The sequence below is a fragment of the Balearica regulorum genome, chromosome 1, assembly GCF_011004875.1.
Source record: "Balearica regulorum gibbericeps isolate bBalReg1 chromosome 1, bBalReg1.pri, whole genome shotgun sequence".
NCBI classification, from domain to species: domain Eukaryota; kingdom Metazoa; phylum Chordata; class Aves; order Gruiformes; family Gruidae; genus Balearica; species Balearica regulorum.
This window is the reverse complement of record NC_046184.1, coordinates 16,273,786-16,296,969: the sequence shown is the minus strand read 5'-3', so window position 1 is coordinate 16,296,969 and position 23,184 is coordinate 16,273,786. Positions and strand designations below refer to the sequence as shown.

General features: G+C 48.0%; 1 protein-coding gene across 1 annotated transcript in view; it reads left to right on the top strand.

Moving 5' to 3' along the window:
- The window catches only part of LAMB1 (laminin subunit beta 1), a 43,827-nt gene that overhangs the window by 5,695 nt on the left and 14,948 nt on the right, over nucleotides 1-23,184 (top strand). The window contains exons 5-23 of the mRNA XM_075741849.1: nucleotides 1,157-1,345; nucleotides 1,460-1,523; nucleotides 3,000-3,202; nucleotides 4,482-4,602; nucleotides 4,782-4,970; nucleotides 5,331-5,510; nucleotides 5,928-6,040; nucleotides 7,051-7,130; nucleotides 9,717-9,852; nucleotides 11,924-12,082; nucleotides 12,888-13,015; nucleotides 13,458-13,581; nucleotides 14,125-14,329; nucleotides 14,489-14,632; nucleotides 14,729-14,960; nucleotides 15,467-15,630; nucleotides 16,105-16,329; nucleotides 17,191-17,408; nucleotides 17,511-17,607. Coding sequence (XP_075597964.1) covers nucleotides 1,157-1,345; nucleotides 1,460-1,523; nucleotides 3,000-3,202; nucleotides 4,482-4,602; nucleotides 4,782-4,970; nucleotides 5,331-5,510; nucleotides 5,928-6,040; nucleotides 7,051-7,130; nucleotides 9,717-9,852; nucleotides 11,924-12,082; nucleotides 12,888-13,015; nucleotides 13,458-13,581; nucleotides 14,125-14,329; nucleotides 14,489-14,632; nucleotides 14,729-14,960; nucleotides 15,467-15,630; nucleotides 16,105-16,329; nucleotides 17,191-17,408; nucleotides 17,511-17,607 — 2,971 coding nt within the window. The remainder of the gene's footprint in view (nucleotides 1-1,156; nucleotides 1,346-1,459; nucleotides 1,524-2,999; nucleotides 3,203-4,481; nucleotides 4,603-4,781; nucleotides 4,971-5,330; nucleotides 5,511-5,927; nucleotides 6,041-7,050; nucleotides 7,131-9,716; nucleotides 9,853-11,923; nucleotides 12,083-12,887; nucleotides 13,016-13,457; nucleotides 13,582-14,124; nucleotides 14,330-14,488; nucleotides 14,633-14,728; nucleotides 14,961-15,466; nucleotides 15,631-16,104; nucleotides 16,330-17,190; nucleotides 17,409-17,510; nucleotides 17,608-23,184) is intronic.

Sequence of the window (23,184 nt, the reverse complement as noted above, 5' to 3'; positions counted from 1 at the left end):
CTGGTGCCACTGGTCTTGATCTGCCATCAGGAGGGAGACTGCGGGGGGGAGAGATAGTTTTAATGATGATTTGTTGACTTTGTGTGGTAGATGCTTGAGCTGCCTTACCTTGGGGTTGCTACATTTTTTGTTGGGTGAGATACTGGTTTGTAAGTTGGGTGATATTTCCAGCTGGGAAGCAGAAAGAAAATTTCTTTCCTGCTGTGACTGAACGCTTTTGTGCTTGGCTCTGGGAGGGCCTCTTCTGGATACGTAAAACTAATGAAGAGACTGTTGGCATTTCTTGGTGGGTGCAAGCCAGGTGTTGAATTAATATCTGCTTTTTGAAAGGCAGTGCATAAATTGAAACATGAGATATTTAGGTCAGAGGGATTAAAAATCTTTTAAAAATCTCGTTAGCTAGTTGTTCTAGAGTTGAATACGTGTGAGTGAGAAGGACGGTGGTTTGTGTGAAGCGAATGCAGCAAGGCCAGCTGGAGGAGGGTCACTGGGGGTTGGGGGAGTCAAATGCAGTGAGAGTGGATGAAGCTGAACCTCTCAAGTTCCTTAAAGACAGGTGTTCTTAATACAGCACAGAGGACGGTTGGCACTGGCTGGCAGAGATGCTGCAAAAGGTAGTGTGGTCAGACAAAGAGAGTGGGGCAATCCCAGGGCTTTCCTGAGCATCAGAGATAACTGCTCACCAAGAACTTCTGGGCGTCAGAGCTGGAGGGGAAGCACTGAAAGTCCCCAAGGCAGGAGAGGAGGCCCATGAGGTCCTTTGTAGAGGATTAGGCAAGGGGGTGCAGCAAGGAAGAAGGCTGTGCTGCTTTCCACAAGCAGTGGAAAAAATTCTTTTGTCTCCATAAAGCCCTGCTTTAACCCCCAGTTTTGAGAAAGAATTTGGAATCCAAAAAACTTACAAGTTTGCTTATTTATTTTAAGTGTGTTTAAGTGCTTGGCCACTGAGTACCGTCTTTTTAAAGGTGAGTAGTCTGCGGTTTGATGTGTGTTACTTCAGAGATCTGCCTCTGAGCAGAAAGTGGCATGTCAGCAGAAAAGTATTTCCAAATGTCTGGATTAAAATCCAGATGTGTTGCTCACGCTTAAAAGTGCTCAGTGTAAATGCAAGTAATAATTAACCGAACAAAACCTCTCTTGGTTTTCTTACTATCAGACATTCCGTCCTGCTGCAATGTTGATAGAAAGATCGTCTGATTTTGGAAAAACATGGCAAGTATATAGATATTTTGCATACGACTGTGAGAGCTCATTTCCTGGGATTTCAACTGGACCCATGAAAAAAGTGGATGATATCATTTGTGATTCCCGATACTCCGACATTGAACCTTCAACTGAGGGAGAGGTCAGAGGGTTTTTTTTTTTTCCCCAATATGTTTATTGTATAGACTTTTTCCATGCAAATTCAGATTCTCTTATTTTCAAAGCTGAGTCTTTTGTTGTACCATTTTTCCTCCAGGTAATATATCGTGTTTTAGATCCTGCTTTTCGAATTGAAGATCCATACAGTCCACGGATCCAAAGTATGTATGCGGTTACCTTCCAGGCTCATTTGAAAGCATCTCTGTGCTTATTCGCTTACTAATCAAAAACCAATAAGTCACCCAATAATAGTTTTGAAGTCTTATGAATATATTTGTGGTGACATGCTGGGAAATAATGATCAGTGTTGTCAAATCAAGTGATTGCTCTTATACGTGTAATTATAGTTGATTCTTTTCTTAATTGATCAGGGAATCATTTTCATTAAAGATCCCCCTTCCCAAAATACACACAGTTGTTGATTTAAACTTTGGAACATGATCCCATAATTGTGCAGTGTTCAGAAAGCAAAGAAACAGAACGAAAAGGTACTTATATCATTTTGCATTTTTAGCTAAAATCAAGGGGGCTGCGTTTTATTTTTTAGAACACCTGAGTCATTTCTTTAGAACGGTTGGCCTTGGTAGCGCTGCGTGGCTGGACCACACGGATGTGATCATAAACCACAAATGACCATAGCATTCGTGCACAGTCATGACAATCCAGGAACGCAAAAGTAAAGAGGTCTGTGCTGTAATGTGCCTCAAAGAGAAACCTCATGGGGCGTTTGGCCCGAGTAGGGAACTGCAGTGCTTGGCCTTAAACTTGACCTCCAATTTAATATTCTTTCTCGGTTTCGGTTCATGTCCTTCAGTGTAAAGCTAACTGGAGCACAAGAAAATACCTGAAGTAGAAGTGTCTGCTAGTTGCTATATCGGTTGAATGTTTTTTAACCAAAGTTTTAAAGGGAAACTATGAGAGATACTGTGCTTTCATGGGCTTGAAGTACCTTTTCAAGCCTAGTTTGAAGGCTATTAGAAATTACACAGGATTCATAATATCAAAGTGAGCATGTAGACTGAATTGATTACTGCAATATTGTCTTCCCATGGTTTATATCCCTTGAAAACTTCTCCTTTTTATTTGGTCAGTGATGGGATGTGGCTTCTTTCTGCAAAATGTAACTAATTATATTTGCTGGGAAAGCTGGGCATGTAAGAAAGAAGAGTATATTCCTGTATTGTTTTCAGCAAAGATTTTTATTTCCCCAAAAGGCTAATAACTTAAAGCTCCTGGTCTGCTTGTAAGCAGTTCCTTGATATCAGATCCTTGCCCATCTTACATTTTAAAACCCCAAAGAAGCAATGTTTCCTTGCTGGTACTGTTGCATGTGCCTTTAATAGGTGTGTTGGTGCCTGTGTATGCCTACAATAAAATAGACTAGTGTTTTTAATTAAGCTTAAACTAACTTATACAGTGATCAACCTGTAGTAAAATTATGTGATTTTTTTTTTAAATTTGGAAGTATGAAGTGATGTGATGTGATGTGTAAGATAGTACGTAAGTGCTGAAATTCAATCTGATCATAATATGCCCATAGGAAGTGTGCTTGGGAAGTCACTCCTGGCTTCCTCCCATTCAATACAATATCTGGTAAGTCATTCCAAAACAGAGGGTTTTTTTGTTGTCCCCTGCAGACCTATTAAAGATCACGAATCTGAGAGTCAAATTCATCAAGCTGCACACACTGGGAGATAATCTCTTGGACTCGAGGATGGAGATCAGAGAGAAGTACTACTATGCCATCTACGACATGGTGGTTCGTGGGAACTGTTTCTGCTATGGACACGCCAGTGAGTGTGCGCCAGTGGATGGTTTTAATGAAGAAGTGGAAGGAATGGTAAATATTCACATGTTGCTGCATAAAGGTGTTCCTGACTCTGCCTCTTTTAAGTGATTTAAACGCAAATTTAAAGATGACACTCTGCCCCCCCCCCTTAATTTTCAAACAAGAAAACAATTAAAACTATTCCTTCTCAGCAAACACTATGTCATTATTAGTGTTAATCAAGCACAGAGAGCGCAGATTAGCTGAAAATTGCTTTAGCATTCCTTTTCTAATTATGTTAAATTAAAATGTTGAAATTAAAAGGCAGAAATGTAGAAAGGGAGTGTAACCGTATGGGGGCCAGAGATGGGTGTGTGGGTCGACTTGGTTACCCGAAAATTGAAGTGAATAGAGGCATCAAAGCATGAAACACCTTCATTAATCAAACATGACCTGTGTTTGTATCAGTCGTTATCAGCTGAGAAGTGGAGGCTGTAGCCCCAATTAACAGCAGGCTTCGAAGGAAAATCCTGCTGCCTGCCTTGTACACTGCTGCGTGATTGCCACATCCCTTCTGGGTTTTGTTTTTCTCCATGATTTTTTCCCGACAAGCAGTAATAGCACCCCTGTTAATGAGTGAGTTAGTAACTGGATGAAAATGTGGAGGCATACGGGGAGGTTGTGTGGATTGCCCCGGGGGCCACAGGATGCCGGCAAGCAGGTATGCTCCATCGCCCTGCGCTTTTGGTGAGTGTCAGCAGCAGCGAGACTGGCTTTGCCTTTAAAATCTTGGCTCCAGTGCTGGTAGTCCTGTCGTCTATGGCAGCAGCTGTCACACAATCGCTGTTGGTCTACTTGGTGCTTGTTCTGTACATGTTGAAGGCAAAGTCTGGGGTTGATGGATAAAAGCCATCCAAACTGTTATCTTTGCTTTGAGAACCAAGGTAGGGCTGGAAAGAAGGCACTGGGCTAGTGCAGTGCTGATATAACTAGATGCATGTTAATAGCTAATTAACAGCCAATAAACAGCTAACTTTTAGGTCCAAGAGGTTTTTGTGATCATTGAGGTGGAACTGTGCTCTCCTTGTTCATGTCTGAATGCGTTTATTCAGGCATTAGTGCTGGTAAGGAAAGGACAGATTTGTATGAGGACATTCGTACCTTGGCAGGTGAAGGACACTCCTTTATGTCTTCCTATGTACAGTTACATACGTTAAAGTCTCCAAAAGTATATCCATTATGTACTAGCTATATTTTGCAGTAATTGGAGCATGTTTGTCTTTTTTTCTTTCCTCTTTTATAACCAACTATATTGCTGGTTTGGGTTTTTTTTTTCCCTTTTTAATGACAGGTCCATGGGCACTGCATGTGCAGACATAATACCAAAGGGTTAAACTGTGAGCAGTGTTTGGATTTCTACCATGACTTACCCTGGCGACCCGCTGAAGGCCGCAATAGTAACGCATGCAAAAGTGAGTTTCAGTAAAATGCAGACCTGGAGTCTGGTGTGAGCATTACATGCTGTTACTTGGGAACTTGTGACAGTATATAAAGTCCCACATGTTCTTTGGTTGACTTTGGTGTGTCTTTTCTGCAGGCTTGTGTCTCCCCTGGGACCAGACTCTTACTTTGCTTTCTATCTTTGTCACAGAGTGCAACTGCAATGGCCACTCCAGCCAGTGCCACTTTGACATGGCTGTGTACATGACGACGGGGAATACCAGCGGGGGAGTGTGTGACGACTGCCAGCACAACACCGTAGGACGCAACTGCGAGCAGTGCAAGCCCTTCTACTTCCAGCACCCAGAGAGAGATCTGCGGGACCCCGACGTCTGTGAGCGTACGTGCAGTCCTGCTCCTCAGGGTGGGAATGGCTGTGGCATCCCGACTGTGGCCCCCCCAGGGCTTTCCCTGGAGAATTTAGGATTTACTGCCCTTCTTTTGGCCAGTGCTGTGCTCCTGAACAAAGATCCTTGAGGGAAGGTGGTTGTCTTAGAGGTCTTGAGAGAGCCTGGCTGGGTTTTGTTTTCAAGAATCTGGAAATTTATCTAGTCATTACGTGTTCAACCCATGTCATGTCTAATACTTGCAGGAATGATACACTCTGTCTACACAGCAGCTGAGTTTAAATAATTCAGTGTGAGACTTGGCCTTTTCTTTTGTAGCAGTTAATAAAACATGTGTGATGCTTCCTTCTTAGCTTGCGACTGTGACCCAGCTGGCTCACAAAATGGTGGCATCTGCGATCGCTACACTGATTTCTCCACTGGCCTCATTGCCGGGCAGTGCCGTTGTAAATTATTTGTCGAAGGGGAGCGTTGTGACATCTGCAAAGAAGGTTTCTATGGCTTGAGTGCCGATGACCCAGTGGGTTGTCAGTGTGAGTAAAAACATACGTTCCTTTATGTGTGATCAAAAGCTCTTTGAGGAGCTGTTAGAGCTGGGAGAAGTTGGTTTGCGGGGTGGTTTTTTTGGCCTTTGTTTCATGTTTTTGCTAAAGGAAAAACATTCTTGTAGATTTGCCGTAGCTTGGAGTCCACCCGCCCTTAAAACTCGGTTCCCCAGCTGATCCTTCTAGTGTGTTCAGTGGAAATAGCAGAATCCTCCTTATTTCTTTTTAATTATAAGTTTTTAAGCCAAGGAAGTTTTACTGGGATGGGTTATGGGCAAAGTGTGCAATTACTCTCTATCCTGGGGAATTCAGGGGAAGCTTTAATGTAAATATTTAAGTTGGATAAGTCTAAAATGTAACTCCAATCCTGTGTCTTGACCTGCCTATTTGTATTTCCCAATCTAGCTTGTGCGTGTAATCCTCTGGGTACCCATCCCGGGGGCAATCCTTGTGATTCGGAGACAGGAAACTGCTATTGTAAGCGCCTGGTGACAGGAAGGCAGTGCGATCTCTGCCTGGTAAGTAGCTTACCGTAAAATAAATTAGGAGATGCTGGTGTGAGGGATGCTAGGGTGCGGAAAGCGTGGAGTGAGGCGCTGGCCGTGGACGCCTGGCATTCAGGCTGGAGGGGCACCTCGAGATTTTGGGAGCTGTGAAGCGGGCTGTGTTATGGGGAGCTGGGAGGCACGTCAAGGCAGAGAAGAGCATCCAGATTAATTTCCTGGACTGTAAAGAGTGAGACGTTAGGATACCAGTAGTGGTTGCTCTGTGAAAATGAGGCAGCTGGGGCAGTTCTGCGGGAGCTCTTGCTGGGGTGAAAGACAAAACAGTCAGAGAAGCAGCGTTACAAAAAAATTTGCTTTCTATACAGGCCATTATTTTAGGCAGGGATTATTTCATACGCATGCATTTCCATATAGTGTTTATGCGTGCTGGAGTGTTATAGAAACACACTGTCAGATAACTGGATGTGTTTGTATAAACACTGACAGGCTGTCTTATCTAACAGTGAACTACATGGAAAAGCTAAACAAGTCCGTCTGTCCAACAAGCAACTTGCAGAGTAGCAGCCCTGCAAAGGCAGTGCCCCACACAAAGCCCCACCGCCCCATGCACGGCTCTCTGCTGTGGTGTGATGTACTGGGCTGTCCAAGCCCTTCATGGGTCGGGATCCCAAACCGGTGTAAATAGTGCAGTAGGAGTGAGGTCTCTGAGCTTGGGTCCTCCTGAATCTTGCTTTTAAAGCTAGACAGAAAGATGTGCTTTTTTTCTCAAGCCCTTGAGATGATCAACAAGGTGGAGGAGAGCAGGTGGGGAGGTTGTGTTGGTGGTTGTGGGAGTAGACCCACAACCAGGGGGAGCAGGATTCATGGGTTGGAGTTGCTTACTCATGAAGGATTCATGGGTTGGAGTTGCTTATGACGAGTATTTCAAAATGTGCCTTTGGGGTAGATCGTTAAGATGTTAGATCGTTAAGATGAGTTAAATCGGCACCAGGTTATAGGGCTGGTGATGTTTCCTCCCACAGCCTGAGCACTGGGGCCTGAGCAATGACATGGATGGATGTCGGGCGTGCGACTGTGACCAGGGAGGAGCGCTGAACAACAAGTGAGTCTCAGCCCAGTTACTCGCCTGTAATCATTCATCCCAGTGAGTTTCACTTTGATTGCAACCACAACATCCAGGGTTCAATGTGCTCTGGAGGAGGATGTTTGGGACCGTCTTTCTGCTCCAAAAAGTGGCAGGTCTTGGTTGCAGCAAGGGGTGACAGAGGCATCCATGTCTTTTCCATGCTGAGCAGCCTCTGTTTGTGCCACTGGTGCAGATGAATATGTAAAACTGTTTTTAGTGTAGCTCTGCCTTTGGTAGGAGCCAGCTGTAGGTTGAGCTCTGCCTTGGCTGTACCCTGGGGTATGGCCCGTGTCAAAGCTTTGCTCTCACAGGATCAAAGCAGGAATCAGATGGTGACATGGGCTGTCAGGCTGGTTCTTGGCTTGCTCCCAAACTGGCCCTTTGGCCAGTCTGTCTGTCTGTCCAGCAGCGCTGGAGGAAGCGCGCTAGCTGCACGGTACTGCTGCGTTGCCTAGTGGTGCTGTGTAGAGTGGGATGTGGACCTCGAAGTGCCGGCTGGGGAGATGAAAATTTTTCAGAGAAAAGTGCAGGTTTTGAAGATGCATCTGTCAGTAAGAGCACAGAAAGTCCTGGCTTCAGTGCCTGGTCAGAGGGGTGCTGGGCAGCCAGGCTGCTTCTCTGACCAGAGCAGTTTTCTGTGTGTTCGGTGCATGTCCAACCCCAGGCTTTTCAACAGCAACACGTTCCTTTGCTCTTTTTTTTCCCCCTTCCCTCCATAAACCCTTTCAAATGTCCTGCTTTTGTCTAAAGCCACAAAAGTTTCCCAAGGGGGTGGATGAACTGTTTCCTACTGGAGCCTGTGGGATTACACTGAGGGAGTTTAGGACTGATCCTGGTATCACTCCTGTAGGTTGTCGCAGCCTGCGGACACCCCATCTGTGACAGGGATCGCCATGGGAATGTCCTGCGGGCCATCTCTCCCTTCCGCTCCTGAGTGAATTATTACCCCTTGGCAGACAGCGGTGTGGTTGTTAGTGATGATTTACTCCTCTGTGCTTGCTCCCTGCACGCAGATCGGATACGCCGCACAGCTCATAGTAGCTCCCCCAGCGCAGCTGCTTCCAGGGTTTGGGGTACGGCTCAGCTGCTTCCAGAGGTTTGGGGTACGGCTCAGCCCGGCCCAGCAAGGCTTTGCAGCCTGTTTCCCATGCACTGAGCCCGGCGATTGCAAAACCACGTAGGGAGGGTACATGCGGTGTCCTGGGGCGGGCAGGGAGCAGCTGCGCTTTCCTCCGGGGAGAGTTGCGAAGCCCGGCTCCGGCTCCCGGCTTCGCTCTCCAGCGTCAGTGGGAAGAGGGAGCTTCGCCCTCCCTGGGGCTCCTCAGCTGCTGAATTACCGCCTCCTGGCTCCTGTTCAGGGTGTGGGATGCAGCACCTGGGGCAGCCGCACCTCACCCAAAATTCGTCCCCGTGCTGTAACCCAGATGGTAGAGTCATTACCATCCCCAGAGGGGAAACTTCTCAGCTCCTCTTCTGGGGCAGCTAGGGCAATACTGGCTTTTCAAAGTGAACGTTTAAGTGAATCTCTGCAATTTTAAAAATGGTTTCAGTTAAAGATTACTCTTAGAATGGGGGCTTGAGAAGCCTGGAGATTTTCTATGGAAACCAGAGGGGTTTAACTTTAGAAAACATTTCTAAATTCCACTCACATTGAACGAAAGGGGCATATTTTGGTGGACCAGAAAACCTTCCTGTGAAAAAGTATGACTGGGCGCATGCAAAAATACAACCTGCCCAAAGGTTCTTCATAATATGGGGCAGACTCTGGGGACAATAAAGCCACCAAAAGACAGTTTGGGGATACAGCTGTGTTGAGAAAAGAAAAAAGCTCGTTATGAAGGAAGTGGAGCTGCTGTATGTCACCCTGGACAGACCCTCTGCATTCCCCAGCGATGGCTGTGTCTGTCCCATGCCTTTGGCTGTGTCCATCCTACTTTAACGCAGCCAGGTACGGTTTTTCCCTGCGTATAGCTGCTGGTGGGCGACCTCTCAGGATGTGCTTTGCAGCATATGAGAGCAGCTCAACATCCCAGGGCATGCAGGATTGTGCATGTTCTTGCTTTGCCCGAGCCCATACAAAAAGATAAGCTGCTTGCATGGCCTGCAAGCTGGGAGCCAAAGGCTGCCCTGGGCTTGCAGGACAGACATGCCTCTTGGCTACGTCTGTGGTAGCAAGAAAAGCTCTCCCAGGACTGCTGTCTGCCCCCAGGGAACCGCCTGCATCTGTAACGTGAAATCCTCTCACCATCCAAACAGGGGAAACCGCAAGCAAACTGCCTACTGGAAATGGTCCCTGGCCCGTGCTCACTCCCAGCCTGAGCCTAGGAGTTGTTTGGGAGAATGATATTTGGGTTGAGCCAAGACTGCGCCTGGGACCATGATGCCATTTTAGCAGTGCAGATGGTCCAGCCGCAGAGCCCGAGAACATCTTGTGTCTAGACGCAGCTGTGTCCAGAAGCGCTTCTCTTCCCATGTTGCTTGAAATGTCAAAGCAAAAGATAGCTCTGGCACCGTCTCGGTGTAGCCAAGATGTGTTGTAAATTCATTGCTCTTCCGTTTTAGCTGCTCGAGTCAATCTGGCCAATGCGAATGCCGGCCCCGCATGTTTGGACGGCAGTGCAACCAGGTGGAGCCTGGCTATTACTTCATTTCGCTCGATCACTACATCTACGAGGCAGAAGAAGCCAGCTTGGGTCCCGTGAGTAGCAGTTTTAGTGGGCTGGTGTGTCTGGACAGCTGTGGGAAAGTTGCTTCACCATTTAGGTGTTGGAAGCAACTGTTTTTTACCTTGAGTGTTTTGCAGTTAAAACGTGGAAAACACAAAACTGAATTGTGTCAGAAAACCGTCAACTTATCTTCAACCTTAGTATCAATACACAATGTAGTAATTTAGGGGGGGAAACTGTCCTTTTTCTTTTTAAACCTGTTTCTTTGATCATGACTGTACAGTTAGTTTCCTGTCAGCATCTCTCCCTACACCCTACTACGTACATGCCCACCGCACCCACTTGTCCTTCCCCTCTTATCTCAAGAGCGGTGGGACACCGATACTGGCTCTTCTCTGGAAGAAACCTGGAGGGAACAAAGCAGGCATTTAAGCACATTGCCACAGCTTTTAGACTTTCTGTACATCAGCAGCATTTCTTTTATTAATGAGTAAAACCATAGTTGATTGTGCAAAAACCTGGTTTTGTAAAAGTGAGGTTGCTTCTAGCTTGTTTTGCCCGCTGGCATTGGCACATCAGGGTCTCTGGCTCTTTCCATTCACCGCCACATACACAGCCTTCCTTTTAATTGATTAACAGCAGCTAGGTGATTACATCAATTATTTTTGCCTCCAGCAAGAAGTCAGGGAGATGAGATAATGGTTTCTCTAAAGCAGCAGATCCTTGCCTGCCTGCAAGTGGGGCTCTTAGTCCTAATTTATTTATTTGAGGCAAAATGCAGCTACTTTGCAGTTTCAGCCGAGGCAGAGGCTTTTTGGTCTTAGATAATTGCAGAGAGGGGAAGGCAGTGCAGAGCAGAGGTTGGACTGCAACGGGTGGCACGTGAGCTGGCACAGGGGTTTTGGTGCGTTTGTGTCTGCCCCGCTGGAGAGGTGGCACCCGAGGCCGCCTGGGATGGAGGAGCCCTGCGTGAAAACCCACCTTGCCAAGCAGAGTGAGGGGATGTGCCGCCGGTTTGCCTTTTGAAACCTTCAGAACAAACCATTTGAAAAACTGCCAAAATTGAAAAGCTTTTGCACAAATCTGGTGGCAGAATAAAACTGAATTCCCTGACAGGGGCCCAGCACAAGACAAAATGAAGTGATGCAGGGATGTTCAAGCGTTGCCAAGCCCCCACGCTCCCCACAGCTGCGCTCCCCCACTGATGTCCCACCTGCCGTCCTTTCTGGGGAGGTCCCACCCTTTATGCAAAGCCGAAGGGTAATAACTTATAGCCAGGCTCTCTTCAAAGAGTGTGAGAATATGTGAGGGGACATCCTGAAGTGATAGGTATATATATAGACATTTCCTTACATTCTATCCCTTTCTACTGAAGCAGCTTCCTTAGGAATGCACAGGATGTTGTTCTATGGTGAGAACTATTTGTGGATGCAGATGTATTTGAAATGGGAAGTTTGAACACCACACGTTTCCATTTTCTGTTGCCTTTTCGTCGTCTTTGCTTTATATAAAGAGGAGCAGATAAAAACCTGGCACCTCAGATGGAAAGGAGTGACCACATATTGATTTGGCAGTTAAATATCTGTCAATGATTAGGATCTCTTTTATTTTGTTACAATTTACTCATGACGGCCGTGATCTGCTTTTCAAATGTTATCCAGAGTAGTGGTTTGGTTTGGAGCAGGCTGGTGTAGTCAGGAAGTAATTAGCACTCAGCTTGGCCAGTTAATAGAGCAGTTCTGTGTCACTGCAGTAAATCCTACTGCTGCAGGTATGATGTGAAAGTCTTACAGTGCATGAGATGTTGTAGCTGGTGGATTAGCAAGTTTTTAAATTTAATTCTTCACTATAGCAGAGAAATGGATGAAGAGTTGTGCAGTGTTGTTTTATGTTATTTTTCTTGCTTTTTGTATGTTGTTAAGCGGGAGGACAATGGTGTGCATGCACATGGGTTTAAAAGAGAATTCGTGTTCTCTGGGATGCAAACGATGGACGCTGTGATCCAGAAGTGATCTGTCAGCAGAACTCATCGCTTCACACGCTCCCACGGGGCTTGCAAATTTGATGTATTGGTATTAAAATCTCTCTTCCCTGTTTTTGTAGGGAGTAAACATAATAGAGCGCCAGTACACACCGGACCGCACACCGTCGTGGACAGGAATAGGATTTGTAAGGGTCCCTGAGGGGGCATACCTGGAATTCTACATCGACAACATCCCTTACTCCATGGAGTATGATATTGTGATTCGCTATGAGCCACAGGTAGGTCTGTGAGTACGGGCATTGCTGCCTCCTGGCAGGCACTGGCTGTCCCGGTGCACGACTGACAGGAGCCCGGCGCTTCCAGGAGTCATCAGGACTCAAAGACAAGGATGGACACTCAGTTAAATGCCTGAGATGTGTGAAAATCCAAGTGTGGATTATTACTATTACTAGTGTTATTTGTGACTATTACTAGTATTATTTGCTTTACAGTTTCATTCATTATTGCATTGTTTCAGCACCTGTTTAATGAGCAGATTAAAAAGTGACAAGTCCCGTCAGGACAGATTTTAGAATATGAATTTGGCTTCAGCCAGATGGCCTTTTAATGGGTGGAAATACTGTTATGTACCTTAGGAGACAAACTGCCCGTCTCGGATGTTGAATGCCTGCAGCCAAGAGTTTGCAAGCAGTCGGTTTTGACTGTAGGTAGTTTGCAGGGTGAAGGAAAAGAGGAAAATCCTCCCCAGCTCCTTACATAGAGCTTGGCAGGAACTGACTGCAGTGAAATACTCGGATGTGGTACCCAGAGGTCACCAAACCCCCCGTTGATGCCGTGCCACAGATGGGGCTGCTGACCACCTACACCTACTGATGTTTTTTTGGGAGGGAAGTTGTCCTGCTGGAGGATGCCCAGTGGCACATGCCTTGTCTTGTCTCAGCCCAAACCTGCAGCCGGTAGATGCCCCATTGATGCTGGAGCTGCTGCCCCATCCTCCCCAAAGCATGGTGACCACCTCGTCTGTGCACACGCTTTTCCTGCCCTGAGCTCTTGATGCTGATCAGCCTTTTTTTCCTCCCCCAGTTGCCGGATCAGTGGGAAAAAGCTGTGATCAGTGTCTCGCGCCCAGGCAAGATTCCCACGGGTAGCCGGTGTGGCAATACAGTTCCTGATGATGATAATCAGGTCATCTCGCTGTCACCTGGCTCGAGGTTGGTATAATCAGATGGCCAAAAGGAGAAAAAACATTTGAAAATTGAAACAGAGTAATGTCATGTTCAGTTTGCCGTGGCCTCTATGAAAATAGATGAAATTCAATTTCCAGTGGATTATAAAAACATATCTGGCATTGTGTCTGTAGACTCAAAGCTTTTAAGTTTATTCTCGTTTTCTGATTTGTTTTGTTCACTGAGTACAGTGGGGGGGAAGTGTTTGCACAGCCTGTGAATGAACATCAGTATGACTCTTTACCTTGCCGATAAGCTTTTCCGGTTCTGACTTGCACAAGCCTCCAAACCGCCTCTTTCACATCGTAGCTTTTGTTGTGCCCGGTCTTGGCTGCTTTCCGTTATCTCGATTGCTTTACGGGGCCACCTGAAACACTTTATGGTGCTGGACGTTTGAAGTAAGAATTATTTCCTTTGCCTAATACAGATACGTTGTTCTCCCGCGGCCTGTCTGCTTTGAGAAGGGGCTGAATTACACCATCCGCCTGGAGCTGCCCCAGTACTCCTCGGTGGATACAGAGACGGAGAGCCCGTACACGCTCATTGACTCTGTGAGCAGAAATTGTTTCAGGGATGCTCTGGGCTAAAAGTGTATTTAAAAGCCTGAAAGTTTGCATCTCCTCTGGCATGCGTCTGTGTAATCCAAAGTAATATTTTACAACGTTGTTGCTTTCGGCTGAAGCCAGATTTTAGCTGAACAATGTAAAGCAGCGTAGGTTTCTTCAGTCTCAAAGTATATGGGTTATTTTTCTGCTAAGAGGTTTTTGTTGTGTTTTACAGGACTGCAGCTAGTTCCACAGACCCGTAGGTTCTTTGGGGAGGCTCATGTGTGCCATGTATCTCATGAATGTCAACATCAACTTTTTTCTTTTGAATTGATAGAATGTGGTAGATGTGGTAAGAATTTGGTAGATACCAGAACTATTCCACCAAAAACTAGAGAAATACCTTCATTTCCTTTCCAAATTCTGTCTGGCTGTTTGCTTTTTGGCCAAAAAAGGATGATAAGAAGTGGGATAATACTGAATTTTCGCAATTTTGGTGGAGGCTATTTATAAATAGTGACACTTAGTCATTGTAAAATTGTTTTGTAGCTTGTTCTCATGCCATACTGCAAATCGCTGGACATATTCACAGTGGGAGGCTCAGGCGAAGACGTGATCACAAACAGCGCTTGGGAAACTTTCCAAAGATACCGGTGTCTGGAAAACAGCAGGAGTGTTGTGAAAACCCCCATGACAGACGTCTGCAAGAACATCATATTCAGCATTTCTGCGCTGTTACACGAGACTGCGTTATGTACGTAACCATCTACTTGTAGGGCAAACTGTGCCTGGAAGCTGGATGGCGCTTGCAGGCAGAGCAGTTTGCACGGGGAAGGCATATGCATGGGATGAAGCAGGTGGTTCATGTCCTGCGCCATGGTACTCACTCCCTTTGATGCTTTTCTCCGCTCAGCATGCCAGTGTGACCCCCAGGGCTCCCTGAGTTCAGTGTGCGACCCCAGCGGAGGACAGTGCCAGTGTCGTCCCAACGTTGTTGGAAGACAGTGCGACAGATGTGCCCCTGGCACCTTTGGGTTCGGGCCGAGCGGATGCCGACGTACGTTAAGCCCATGGCTCTTGGCTGTGCTGCGGTCGGGGCCCTGCGTTTAGGGCTTGCTGTGGAAACGCATCCCCTCTTCCCCTCTCCTTGCAGCGTGTGAGTGTCACGTCCGAGGCTCTTACAACGCCTTCTGCGATGCGGAGACGGGCCAGTGCCACTGCTTCCCCGGGGTGTACGGGCGGCAGTGCGACCGCTGCCTGCCCGGCTTCTGGGGCTTCCCTAGCTGCCAGCCCTGCCACTGCAATGGCCACGCCGACGACTGCAGCCCCTACACCGGGGAGTGCCTGAGCTGCCGGGACCACACGGCAGGGCACAACTGCGAGAGGTATGGCGCACTCACCCCTCCCCGGCCCCTCTCCTTCCTCGCAGCAGGATGGGTGCAGCAGCTGCTCCCCTCTGGCGCTGGTAGGTGGGTGTGAAGTCACCAGGGAAAGTCTCTGGACCCTGGGAGTCAGAGCAGCGCTGGTGGTCCTGGAGGCGGATGGGAGCGGGGACCCCCTCTTGTCCCTTGCCCGCAGCCTTGTGCCTCCCAGCAGCACCTGCCCAGGTGAGCGAGAGCACCTTGCAGGACCCCAGGGCTTCAGAGAGGTTCTCTCCATTGGAAGCCCCCTGAGAGGCATCTGCCTTGGGTCTCTTGCTCTTACACTGGCGTAAGCTAAACAAAATTGCCTCTGTGGGCACAGCTGTTTGGAGCATGAGTGGCACGGGAGAGCCATAAGGAAGTTTCTGCCCTTCGGTTCTTCACAGTGGTTGAAACCCTGAGCGTAGTTACAGCAAGGCTGCAGTCAGTTTGCCTGCGGTCCCCTGCATGCCATGTACCCCATCACACAGGTGCCAGGCTGGCTACTATGGAGACCCTATCCTGGGATCAGGCGACCACTGCCGCCCCTGCCCTTGCCCTGATGGCCCCGAGAGCGGACGCCAGTTTGCCAGCAGCTGTTACCAGGACCCGGTCACACTGCAAGTCGTGTGTGTCTGTAGCGTGGGATACATAGGTACTTGGTGGGTGTGTGGAGGGGGGCAGGTTGGGTTGAACCTGCTGGTGCCAAGGGGTACGTTCATACAGGTTGTTGGATGTGGCCATAGCACCAGCATCAATGTGTTGCTGCTGGAGGATGGCAGCACTTAGAAGGTGCCAGAGCAGAGCGGCTTGTGCAGGCAATGCTGACACCACCATGAACCTCATCCCCGGCAGCATGGCGAGGGATGACTGGTGGTCGGCAGAGGTGGACAGGACAGCAGTGGAACCAAGGGGATGAGCGTGCTGGCAGTACCCCAGGCGGTACCATCCATGCTGCACCAAGCTGCTGCAGCTTCACCAAGCGCTGCCTCTGTTGCTTTGAGTGTGATCCAATTAACACCCCCCCCCATTAATGGCCTTTATTGTCTTGCTTCAGTCTTGCTGTTTACGGGGCTGCGCGCTAGCGAGCCGTGATGGTAATTCCCACTGTGCCTGTTTGTTCAAACAGGCAGTCGATGTGATGAATGTGCGTCTGGCTTCTTTGGGAGCCCCGACGAGGTTGGTGGCGCCTGCCAGCCCTGCCAGTGCAACAACAACATCGACACCACTGACCCAGAGGCCTGCGACAAGAAGACAGGAACGTGCGTGAAGTGCCTGTACCACACAGAGGGCGAAAACTGCCACCTCTGCAAAGAGGGCTACTATGGGAGTGCCCTGCAGCAGGACTGCAGAAGTGAGTGGGGAGACACGTCTGCAACCCCTCTGCAAGCCATGTCGTGGGGCACCAGCAGCCACCTGAACTCTTTCTAATTTACCCGGGAGCATTTGGGGTGGAGGGGAAGCCCCATGACCTCCAGCTAGACTTGTGTGCAGCTGCCCTGCAGCTCAGCTGGGAGGGGGGTCCTTTACATTTGACAGGGAGGGCAGGGACAGCATTTAATTGTGCTAAAAGGATGAGAGTTTTGCAGGATAGGGATTTCTTGCCCTCGTTAGCTGTCTTTGTTTACCTCTTCTCCAGAGATGAGGGTGGCGGGGTGAGGGTTTGACTTTTGTTTACATCAGCATCCATGCAGATGTGGCTGGACAGTGGGAGCAAGGGCCGTGGCAAGGAGCCGAGCCGTGCGGTGGGGAGGCAGACCCTTCTCTCCCTCGGCACCAGACGCAGCCTGACAGGGCAGACGGGTCACTGGGTGGGTGAGCGGAGCCCTGGTCTGCTTGGCACGCCATGGGCCGCTCCAAGCAGATCTGCTGCTGTAGCCGGCTGACAGGAATGGGGCAGGCTTAGGCTTTGGTTGTGTAAAGAGGGAGGAAAGGAGAAGAGGCGAAGGCTGGGCTGCTTGAACGAGGGGCTCCTGTTGCCTCCTGCGTGCTGGTGCAGAAGGTGTAGAGGTGGCCAGCCTGGGACATGAGGAGGGCTCTTGTGTGGTGCTCAATGTCATTCAGTGTTGGGTCAGCCAGGCCTGGCCACAGGCATTGGGACATGTGGCATCTGCCCGTACCTCTGGGGACTCAGAATAAACTAAATGTGAACTCCGGGCAGTCTGGTAACAAGAGGACAGGCTGACATGGAGGTGCCACGCTCTTTCCCTCACAGAGTGTGTCTGCAACTACCTGGGCACCGTCCGTGAGGACTGCGAGGGCTCAGAGAGCTGCCGGTGCGACGCGGCCACAGGGCAGTGCCAGTGCCTCCCCAACGTGGTGGGCCAGACCTGCGACCGCTGTGCCCCACACACGTGGAGGCTCGCCAGTGGCGCCGGCTGCGAGCAGTGCGGCTGCGACACCGCACGCTCCCTCGGACCTGCCTGCAACGAGGTGAGGGGAGCGCAGGGAATGCTCCGGCAGCTTCGCCTTGGCTCTGGCTTGGGGCCGAGCTGCTGAGGTGGTCACATCCCCTGTTGGGCTTTTCCTTGGCAGTTCACAGGGCAGTGCCAGTGCATGCCAGGCTTCGGAGGCCGGACCTGCCGGGAGTGCCAGGAGCTCTTCTGGGGTGATCCAAGCGTGGAGTGCCAAGGTAAGTCCGAGCCCAGCATCTGCTCCACCAGCTCCTTTTGGAAATGAGCTGGTGACTGGGCACGCCATCACCCCCCGCTGTGCTGGGACACCCCTGCCGGGAGCAGTCCCTCCAGTGACCCCTGCCAGTGCCCACATGAGCCTTGGAAATGAAGGAAGAAGGCATGGCAGGATCCGTCCCCAGGGTTTTGGTGCCTCCAGGGACAGGAGGCCTGGGAGGAGCCCGACCTGGCACTTGACTGGTTTGTTTTATTTCTTGTCAGACCCTTATTTAGAAGCAAACCTGTTTAGAAACTAACTCTTTAACCGTTAGGTTGCAATGCAGTCAGGTAAGCCTGACAGGTAAGAAAACATATTGCAAGTGTTTGGGTTTGAGAATTGGTTTGGAAACCACTTTCCTTTGCCTTTCAATTGTATGTAGTGGAAGACCACTGTGTTCCTTTTGTGTCTTGTTAGGGAGACCGAGCCTGAAGAAATAAGATTTTTGATTTAGTAGGAGACTTTCGTTGTATTTCAGATGAAAATAAAGAGACAGTGTGGCAGGTTAGCCATAGCTACATGCTGCAAAACAGAGCACCGTGAAGTCGCTTGTTTAGAAAACTGGATGCTCGCTGTCCTTTCATTATAAACAAGTCTGTTCATTAGCTGGAAAAGAAACTTCAAACACTGTCCAGACCAGAACAAACTTGTATCTCTGATCTGTTCAAATAGGAGCCTTTGCCAGGGGGGTTTGCAGTAGATTAAGGTATTTTTTCCTGCAGGGAGGAATGTGCTTGCTGTGGTCTTTAATAAATCCCTTACAATAGAGATACCTTAGAGCCCATTATCTAACCAGATAGACAGGTCACAGCTACTTGGTTAAAGCAGTAGATGAAAAGGACTGGGGAATTGTCCCAGTTCCTGAGTACATATTGGGTTTCTTGGGGGGGGGGGGGTAAGGCAGCCTTTCGGGGAGGCTGTGTGTGTTCTGGCGTGGTCAGGGGTGCTGACCCTGCCAGCTCCAAGGCAGGGATTGTCTCTTGGTATCAGCTGTCTCCATCAGAGTTTATTGATGGAGTCCATCTGCATACCTTATCAGCAGGATTTTGCAGCTGGTCTCTCATGGAGTTTCTGTTGTCTTTTGAGCATGTGAAAACCTGCTTTTTAATATATCTGAAGTAAAGGGAAGATATATTCTGCAGAGCCTGTTTTCACCCTGCAAGCTCTACACTCTCCTTCCTACCTGCTGCCCTTTCTGCCTCCAAGTGTGACACGGGAGACTCACTTGGCGGAAATGCAGATTTTCCTTCAGGACTGCATCCAACAGGAGGTCTCTGTGGCAGGTGCGGAGACTGGTCAGGACTGGGCTGTGGCAGCCCGTGGTGCTCCCAGGGGAGCTCCAAGCACGCGCTCACTCGTGGAGCAAATCCGGCACTGCCGAGTCTACCCAGTGTGGTGGTGTCAGTGCCTCCCGCCCTGTATCCCATCCTTCCTTGGCAGGGAGAGAAGTGGCTTCTCAGCCCTCATTTAGTCCTGGCGAGTGGCGGGGGTGACGGTCAGGCTGGTGGGCGTGCAGCTGCCGCATGGGCAGGTAGCAGCTCTCAGTGGCAAGTGGTTTGCAGGCGAACTGGAAAACTGCCGTTTAAGGAGTTGGAGAGCAATGCCCCTTGAAAATAGCTTAAATATGGCCTGCAGCCAAGGTGAAGCTGGAACTGAGATGGGGATTCATCACAGAAACGTCTGCTCCAGCTGCAGGGGGACACGTGGACTCCTGGCCATGGCTTTTGCCACGTGCCCTCAGCGGCATGCTCGTGCTGGCCCAAGCAGCCAATATGGCCACATTTTGTGCTGTGTTCAGGAAGAAAGTACAAACCAATCTGGATAGGCAACGGCAAGAGCTCTGAACCGTGTAAGTATGGATGGACAGTCTTTACTGCGGGCACCGAGCTGATGCAGAGGTGTGGACATCAGTCCTGATGACTCCAGGGTGGGATTCTCCACTGGCTGGGGCAAGTGGCTTCTGCTCAAGCTTGGAAATCACAGGGTGCATCACTCAAGGGATTGTAATGTGTGATCTCTTCACAAGAGGTCTTCAGGCTGTTGGCACCGAGAGACACGAGCTCCTGTTGAGAAATGAGGACTGTACTGCCCACATTGCTGCGACACCCTTTACAATTTTTTTAATTAGTTTTTAAAAAAAAAATGAGGTCATGTGAACACAAGTGCCTGCAAATAACCTCTGGAGACAGCTGTGTGGAGATGTACAAAATGGACCATCTAGGATGGGCTGGGGGTCACATCCCCCATGGTTTTCCAGGCACTTGCAGTGGCACCGAGCTGTGGATGTGGCCCCGGCGTCCCAGCACACTCTGCTGGAAGCTGGACTCCAGGGCACGCATCAGTGGTGGTGACCATTGCAGGCTGCTGCCTGTGACTTGTTTTGTAGAAGTCTTAGTAATATTGGAGATGAAGCAGAAGCTGGGGAAGGCAGGTTTTTGCACCTAATCTGGGTGGTGCTTTGATTTCCAGTCTGTGCTCCCTGCAGTGGAGAGAAAGCATCATCTGATGTCTCCTCTCTGCATGTTCCCATGGGACCAGACTGCTGGGGCAAGCTAAGGTAGATGCCTATGTTTGGGCAGCATCTCGACCCCTTGGTACTGAGTATGCTCCCACCACCCACAGAGGTCCGTTGGTGATTACACACCGCAGAGAGTCTGTAGGACTGGGTCTTCAGAGACTGCTTACCCCATACTTCAAAAAAGCACAACAGTTACTCATTTAATTTAGCATAATGCCTGAAACAAGCACAGGAGAGGCCTAGAGGATAGGGAAAAGCCCAGTGTGTGTGTGTCTTGGCCTTGTGCAGGTCCCTGTGAGGATTACAGTGAGCATCGTCTGCTCGGGGGCCAGTGCCAGCAGGACTCTTCTGGCTGTTGCTTCAGCTACGAGCTATACGCAGCTCTACACGAGCCTGCACGTGAATGTGTGCATGTAAATAAAAATCCTTGCTAAGGTAGTAAATAATAGGATTACAAATTTCATCAAACTTGAGTCTCCCAGGCATTCTGCTGGAGCTTTTCCAAAGCCTGGCAACCACAGTACAGGACTGGGCGTGCTGAGCTCTGCGCTGACTTCAGCCCACAAAGAACTTTTCTGGCAGGAGGCTCCAGGCTCCCGAGAAGCCTCTGAGGTACGGTGTGGCTGCAGAGGCAGCTCGAACAATGCCCTTGCACAGTAGATATTTGAAGCTTATGTGTTTCATATAATATCCAGAAGATGACAATTTTACTATCGTTGCTGTTTTAATTGAACAAACAGAAGAGAGTGCAGTTAGTAAAAGGCACTGTATGAGATTGAAAGTTAGGTTGTAATGCTGTCTTCCCTTTACAAGAAGCATACCTTTGTCAATATTTTTCTGTGCTGGACTTGGTTATCAAGCCCTATTGTAAAAAACAGAATTTAATTGAACTAAGATGAAAGAAGTCATGTTTTTATCAAATACTCATTGCAACCATTGGCAGAAAGTTGTTTTTCTCAGTTTTTAGTCTTTGTTATGTACCTGGTGCCGAAGCATCTGTTCACTGAAAATTACTCCATTGCCATTTAAGAATAGGCTTTGTAATCATAATTTAACACCTGGGTCTTAAACTAGTCACGTAGGCTGCTTTTAGAGGAGGTGTTTATGGTGCAGAGAGAAGGATTAGCAGATGTTTCTTCTCCTTCTGTGCTAAGTGTCTAAAGGAAGTCAGACAAATTCTGCACTAAAGGAAATACAATTTTCACTTTGAGTTTCATAATTTCAATTGATCTGTGGTCTTAAAATATTATAATGTATATTGATTGTTTCCGGAAAATTGCCCATTTGGCAAGGTTTGCTAATACACTAAAATGCAGCACAACTCTAGCAACTCCAGGCTGGGATCTTAACACTTGTACTGAAAATCGTAACGCTGAGGCGTTAGCAATATGTTTACAGGGTGATTTGAATCAATAGCTGATTATTCAGAAATTTGCTAGCTCTGCAAAACTTTCAACCTTACAAATTGCTGAATGGTTTTATCATCATAGTGCCTCACTACCGCTGGGAAATGATGCCAAGAAATCATGTTTAAACAAACCCGCTGGTTTGTTGTTTTTTTTTTTTTGCTGCGGAGGAGTTAAACATTTGATGCTCTCCATCCCCGATCTCAAGCAGTAAAGAAAATATTTCTGCAAAAATTGTTTCTGTTCTGTGTGGGATGATGTATGACACTTGCTTGTTCCTAGCATCCTGCAATAAGGCATTAAACACTGAGACTGATCTTCATACAGCCCTTTCAGTGTCCATTAAATCATCTCAGCTGTAGTATCCACTGCTCTGACACACCTTCATTTAAATTAAGTGATATGCAAATATGCCACGTATTAAATTACAGTAGCTCAAATGGAAGTGAGTTCTAAATATTTAAAACCAGAGGGAAAGGTAGCAGAGCTGTCAGAGTAAGTAAAAGATAAAGTGGTTCATAGAGCCTTGTGAGCTTGAAGCAAACCACTCAAGCTAGTCATTTACTACTTTGGAATGTCTCCCTTTAGATTTCTACAAGACTACATTCAATAAATGTATATGAGTGTTACTTTTATCTTTAAGATCTGGAAAAAACATTACTGGAAGAGAAATCCATTGATCAAGGTGGTATAAAAGTTACTCATGGATACTCTTTGGGTGTGTGCGCATGTGTGCACATGCATTTGTGAATAGATGAAGCTACACTCTTTTGTAGTCCTAAGCTGCTAATCAGCAGATCTTGACTAAAGAATTTGGCTAGAAGATTTTGCTGTTAAAAATGCGATTTTGCTTAAGTCAGAGTATGCCACAGAAGAATGTCTGATTGAGTTAAACACTCAATTAAAGAAAACAATACAACCAGACATTTCGAAACAGAAACCTATTGTTTAACTTACTAAATGCTCCTTTGAAAACCCTCAGATCTTTGACCAATGCTTTCAAAAAACTTCTTTTCCCCTGTGTATTTTCCATGGGAGGTACTGCAGTGTCCTGCTCTGCTTACCCGGGGACAGATTTGATCCCTGTCTAACTGATCTTCAAAGCAAGCAGCCCAGTCTGTGTTAACTTGCAGCCCTTCACCCTGGCCTTCGTCTGCTCCTCTGTAGGAAGGGAGAATAATCAACCATTTGTCCTGAAGGCCATTTCCAACCCAAACTGGTTAAGGCATCTAAATGTCTCGCAGTAAACTCAGCATCTGTGTGGTTTTACAGTGCAAAATGAACCACTGTTCCCAATTTCTAGTCACGTAAGCGTAGGCAAGGCATTTAAAAAGAGCTTACAGGGCATTATGTTTTTGCCTATTCCACAGATACTATGTTAGGTGGAGTACAAAGCCAGCACTAGCTACTGGATAGTATCTGAAACACTTCTGCATCCCTAGATGTGCCTGCGTGTTTCTTGTTCTTCTTGGGGAAAATTAGATAAACCAGGCATATGCTAAAATTAGATGTGGTATAGCTACTCAAGTGTAATATCAGACTTAGGAATGTGCTGGTTAGAGCTGAAATCTCCAGAGCCAAGGTATAGCTTGAAGATTGTGTTTGCATTAGCCTG